This window comes from Quercus lobata, chromosome 8, assembly GCF_001633185.2.
Source record: "Quercus lobata isolate SW786 chromosome 8, ValleyOak3.0 Primary Assembly, whole genome shotgun sequence".
In the NCBI taxonomy this organism is placed as follows: domain Eukaryota; kingdom Viridiplantae; phylum Streptophyta; class Magnoliopsida; order Fagales; family Fagaceae; genus Quercus; species Quercus lobata.
In genome coordinates this window covers 425,652-431,815 of record NC_044911.1, presented here as the reverse complement: position 1 = coordinate 431,815, position 6,164 = coordinate 425,652, and the positions used below count along the sequence as shown (strand labels likewise).

At 37.2% G+C, this 6,164-nt stretch overlaps 1 protein-coding gene across 4 annotated transcripts; it reads right to left on the bottom strand.

The window, feature by feature from the left end:
- Positions 1 to 274: 274 nt before the first annotated feature.
- On the bottom strand, positions 275 to 5,500 carry LOC115955557 (uncharacterized protein At4g26450). Of its 4 annotated transcripts, none has more exons than XM_031073723.1 (4): positions 2,767 to 5,500; positions 2,354 to 2,543; positions 2,084 to 2,162; positions 275 to 698 (listed from the first exon to the last, which is right to left on the bottom strand). In XM_031073723.1, exons 1-3 carry the CDS (start codon positions 4,692 to 4,694, stop codon positions 2,091 to 2,093), a joined length of 2,190 nt encoding a protein of 729 aa, XP_030929583.1. In that variant the 5' UTR covers positions 4,695 to 5,500; the 3' UTR covers positions 275 to 698; positions 2,084 to 2,090. The 4 variants fall into 4 exon arrangements, with proteins under 4 accessions (XP_030929583.1, XP_030929584.1, XP_030929582.1 ...); XM_031073724.1 differs by having other exon boundaries at positions 275 to 686; XM_031073722.1 differs by having other exon boundaries at positions 275 to 686; positions 2,108 to 2,162.
- Positions 5,501 to 6,164: the final 664 nt, after the last annotated feature.

Genomic DNA, 6,164 nt, shown 5'->3' with positions numbered 1-6,164 from the left:
TAGTAATTCAAAACACAATGACCAAATGTCATTCATTTTAAGGCCAATTTAATAATCACAGCCTATCACGGAATAATCAAGGAGTCGATATGATACATGTTCCATTACAACTCAATATAAGGAGTAAGATGTGTCAAAGCCCTACAGGATCCAAAAAATTTGCATAAAAATCAGCAAATTTAGTGTGAAAGGACTAATTATGTGACTTTTGAAGGGGCACGATCCCACAACTTAGAAAACAAAAAAGTTCTCTAATCATTGAAGCAATGTCCAATTGTCGCCTATACTAAGAGTAAAAGTAGATTATAATCTAATATGTTGTCTTAACATTACACCTATGATAATCTAATCTGTTCATGTTATATCTGAATGCGGGGTAAGTGAGGCAGACAAGTAAAAGATGTAGCTTTAACAACTTTTCTAAGAAACAAGATTTAACTTTTCTGATACACAATGAAGTACAACAGCCAAATTGAACACAAGCATTTGGCATCTGTAAAATCCCTATTAGAAGATGACATCTAATGGCAACTCTCAAATGAAGAAGAGGCAAACAGTTGCATTTTGATAGAGCTAATGATCCCAGCAATCAATACTAAGCGTACCAAGTCATATTTCCTGAGGAGATCTGAGTCAGCTGGTTCAGAAGGGCTTCTCATACCCCTGTTGTGGTGGCTGCTCCCAGGCTGGCAAAAAGCCTACAGTTAGACCATAAAGGGCTCAGAAGAAAGCAGAAAACTTCTTTCACCAAAAAAAATAAATATATCATATTTACTGTTCATGTCTCAACAGCAAGATACACGAATATAGTGAGAGCAAAATACAATTTAAATGGCTTACAACAATAAGAGTACAAGACTCCACAACCTGACAGTATATGATAAATGCAAATAAACTCACAGCAAGTCATATATCAGTACAGCTTTCCAAGTTACAAATTATTCAAAGTCTGTGCTACATCTGAAAATTGGAATCCACAAGGTGAATTTTAAATAAGATAACTTGATGATTTAGCACTTTCATGGTACATTTAATTTAATGTCCCTCTCCCTATGAAAAAATTCTGGTAGCTACCAAAGACTAAAAATCCTTTCTATTAAGGCAGTTACTTACAAATTTTTACAGCCAATCAATTAGTTGACACTAGTACCCTTCAACTTGGAACTTTATGTTTTACTTGATGATTTTATGGGTCATTTCCGATCAATCTCTTTTGTAACATTTTCATGGAACTCAAATTAAACCATAGGTGCAATTGCAGATGCTTCATCCCATCCCACAAGAGAATTTTAGTAGAGATGAAGAACTAGAGGCAAGATTTTTCATTATGAAAAGATGTTTCCCAGCTAAATAAACCAAAATGTTTCCTCTTCCAAATTTACTTTTTCAATGTCTTTCCCAGGTTCCAGTAAAACTGAAGATAAGATATTTGACACAAACATATCTTTTTTGTTTTTTTTTAGTTGATAAATTATGCATACACTTAATTTATCTTGAACCGAAGACCTCACCCTCCATCCCAGTGATATGGAAGGAGGAAATTCCATAATGGAGGCAAAGTTTTCTTACAAGCTATCAAATGCCTTAGACAATGGAGGAGAATTTATGTTACGTGCAAAGTCTCAGGTTTTCTATTTAACATGCTTTTGGTGAAAACATGGTTAACACAACCCTAAACACCATATATGCCCTCCTACTTAAGGCATGCAGCATATCAGAGATTGTGTGTGGCATGAAAGAAAAGGAACACATTTCCATGAAACCTATTGCATCCATTTGGATCTCAGAAAATACAAGGGATTGGAAAGAAAAATGATCAAAATGCCAGTGAAGGAAGCAAACTTTCAAGCATTTTCCTTTCCCTTTTGTCATTCCAAGATTCAACTAGGGCCATAGCTGTCAAAAGATAGGTACCACCTTTTGGCAGAATTTTGTTTTCTGCCAAAAAAGCACACAACTATAACAAACAAACCTCAATATTTGTTTAATGCATAAAATGCATTAACACAATTGTTAGCATGATATCCAAACATCACCTTAGGCAGATCAACCATAGAAACTCTAGATTTACAAGAAAACAAACCATGAAATTAAATATCTGGCATACTTAATGGTATTTCTCCCAGGGACATATATATCGAATCATCATCAGCAAGAGACCCCTGAAACAATCAATAAAAGAATGTAAGTTGTTAATCAATATTGTTAAGGCAGATGCATAACTATACATTAAAATCAAACCACATAACCTAAACCCACCAAATAGGGACAGGTAAACCATAAAGCTACCTGGTTTGTATACTACAAATAAATTTTGAATGTATAACCAATTATCATCAGTTAGTGGTAGTACCTCTCCATTAGGAAGGCCCATCTCATTGTGCATTGAACTAATGTCACCTGGTACTGAAGAACAATTTGGAAAATCCCCTCCAAGCAACTCCGAGATCATAAGCCCATAACCATCCTGAACATCAGGAATATCATTGGTATTCTGTGCATTATTAGAAAAGCCCTCAAGGCCCGTATATGCAGTCTCAGTCCTGTACATTTCGAAAACCTTAAATCAATAAGAGCAATGTATAGAAGCAAATAAAGAATCTACAAAAACTATCAGCTCCGGTGTGCCTGCTAAAAAGAGCTTAAGAGCAGTAGGGAGGTAAGGCAAACTAGAAACGATGCAAGGGGCAAGTCTGTGCAATCACTTTTGATTATAAGTTGATGACTTCTATAATACCGTCATGAAAAGAGCATATTGAAACTTACTTTCTCTCTGCATTATGGAAGGTCTTATCGTCAGTGGTAGAATCATTTTCTAAATCAATGACTTCAATCTCTTTGCCATCAGTGACATGTCTACTATATCCACCAGACACCTTGGAATTACTCATTGATAAGTCAACATCAACTGGTGCCACTTCTTTTCTGTTTCTGGAAATAGGGTCGTAAATATGCATAGGATCATTATCATGATTCTCATTTGTGTCAGAAGCTCCCATGAGATTTAGATCACAGATTTTATATGAACTAGGAAAAAGCTGCTTCTCTTGTGCATAGTCAATACACTGTTCAGCCCCAGCATTAGGGAACTGAGAATCATTCTTCAAGCTCTCATGATCAATAACCACAATCATGCTCTCGCTAGGTGTAGCCTCGTCTTCCGGCAAGCTCTCTTTCTTCACACTTGAATTAGAAATGTGAAAATACTCATCACCCTTTGTTACAAGAGAGGGAATCCAATCTCTAGGTTTTTTCGTTTCCTCCCTCATATTGCTATCTTCTAAAGCACGTTTTTCACCTCTTTCCTTAGCAATTGAACTACAACTTGCAAAACCAGCCAGACCCTGACTCGATTCTTGCTCACTGTCATGCATAGAAGCTCCATCTGGGAAAGATTGAGTTGCAAATTTACCCTGCTCAATATTATCTGCAGAATCTAATTCGACCAAATTTTCAGCAGACTGGAGGAACTGAGCTTTAGAAACTTCAGAGTCAAGACTCTTAGAATCATGAATTTTATTTGAAGATGCATCACCCAAGGAGGCATCTTCAACTAAGATTTCAGATCCTGTTGGAGGCTGCATATCAAAAGCAATAGACAACTCAGTCTTGGGAACTGCATCAACCCTTGGGACCCTATGTGTCAATGCAGAGCGAGTTCTTGTGGGCACCTTGGCAAATTTGCAAAGTGTTAGCAAATCAGTAGTGTTGTTCTTGTCTGAGGGATTGCCCTCCACAACATTATCCTGGATGGTTAAATCTTGTTTAGCACTCTGTTTGTCAGCTTCATCAATACTATTGCCATCATTTTCCTCCCCAATTCCCGCACTAACATTCTTGGAATCATCAGAACTCCTGGAGAATTCCCCATTATTCTCATGCTGGAGATCTTTCCCAGCACCAGAAGAACTTGCTTTTGAGCTCGTATCATCTTGGTACTGGTATTTGTCAAACTCAGATTCTGAATCACCGGCATCCTCATTTTTGGGTGCTAAGTCACTTGGAGTTGACATCTGCACTCCATTAGTAACATCTTTACCAACTTGCTGCTCCTCTTGGTAGTGTCCAGAAGCAGTGTCATCATCACCATCAACATCAGCAGACGACTTTGTTCTACTATCAGACCAAGAGCCACTTCTCCTATACTCTCGGCTATAATCCGAGCCATAACCCCGAAAAGATGTTGCTCTTCTCCTGCCTTTGTTAGTAAAATCATCCCCAAATTTTCTCCTACCCATCCCAACATCAGAAGCAGCACTCCCTAAACGAGAAAGGGCAGATGCTCGACCCTCCGGTGGAAGGGGAAATCCATCTCCCTCTTGAAACTCCCCCAACGGCTTCTTCAAAGTACCATTCTGCCACTTAACAGAAAGTGCGCTTGGAGGCAGCAATCCTTGAGTAACTAAATACTCGGCTGCAAGCCGCCCTGCTTCCATGAAAATGTCACCTCTGCGAGGCGGCAGTGGTGGTGGCGGCGGCGGTGGTGGTGGTGGTTGTGCCTGTGTATGTGGTGATTGAAATGATTTTGGGTGGCCTTGGCCACGGCCAAAACCTCGATTGAAGTTCCTGTATTCAGAGCCATAAAACCCATGTCCCCTAACTGAACCTTCAGGGGAGATCCGAGATGAAGCCATGCCCATTCCCATGGAATTGGACCTATAGCCATTTCCAGGACTTCGATGCCGGGCATGCATTTTCTTTGATTCTATCTTATTTTCCTCAGAAACTGTATTCTCTACAAAATAATTGAACCCCAGAAAGCCAAACCAAGAGAAAAAACTGCCTTTCTCTAATAATCAGTTCACTATGGCATTAACTGGGTTCAGACACAACAAGAAAAAGAAATTGTATTGCTGCAGTACATACGATTTTCATTTTTTCAACCCCAACAATACAAAGTTGAAAAATCCTCTTAATTGAGCTCAGAAACAAAAACCAAAAAAAAAAAAAAAACTGTCTTTCTCTGGAAAAACAAAGATCCCCAACTTTGCAAAAATAAATAAAAAATGGCAGAGAATGACAAAACCCCACCTCAAAAAGTAGAAGAATGTTGAGCTCAACGACTGTTACCTACAACCCCTTACTTAAAAACCAGAACTTTGAACCAGCAGTTGCAGTTGCAGTTACCTAATTATTCAGTTTTAGATTTAATAGGAAGCTCCACAATCCAAATCCAATTCATCAATCAACATAAGAATATGTGAAGGAAAATTTGAGATCTTTAAGGTTAAAACCGAACCTTTTTTTTTGGGGTTTCAATTTAGGGTGGGAAAGAGGGAAACTTTGTTTGTGTTGTCTGATGAAGATGATGCCGTGTCTGTCTCTTGAGATTGAGATTGAGATTGAAAAATCCGTCAAGGTTTTGAGATCCAATACTTATACAGGCACAGGGACGAAATTAGCCAGCAACAAACAACGCCCTTTGCTTTACCTAATTCACCTTTTCCACTGCTGTTTTGTTTTGGTCAATTTTTGGCATTCACAGACTCTTTCTTTCTTTTTCTTTTTTTAGTTTCTTTTTCAAAGTTTTTTTTTTTTTTAAATAAATAAATATATAAATAAAGGAAAAAGATAGAAATGGATAAAAAATAAAAATAATGAATTTAAATACTTCTCCTATCACCTATTCCCTATTCAAAAGGAGCTAGGAATCGCACGCGCCTTAATATGGACCACCTTTTGTTTTTTTTTTTTTTAGAATAATTATTACATAAATCTACTAGTAGTGGACTTTTGTTGGGTGTTGAGGTGTTCCATATCTAGTAGTCAAAATTCTCCTACATATTTCTTTTCTTTTTACTTTAAATTTTAAAAGAAGAAAGGTGAAACAACAAGCTACAACAAATGATTACTTAATCCATCTCTTTCTCGATTTTATACGATAGCAAAAATCAGGAATAGAAGAGATTGAGATATTTCTCTCAATAATACAATACAAAAGAGGCCATCTTGCACTGCATGGACAGCAAAATTAAATGTTTGATTATTCCAAAAATTTGTTTCAATAACAATTTAGTTTTAGTAGTAATATTTTCAATAGCCCAAATAATGGGGAGAATTTTGAAGTGGTTGGATCACATCACATTTATGGCATAATACCCTTCAAACAACACAAATTAATACCCTAGACTTTTCCTACTGCAAATTATTAAGAAGGATGCTTT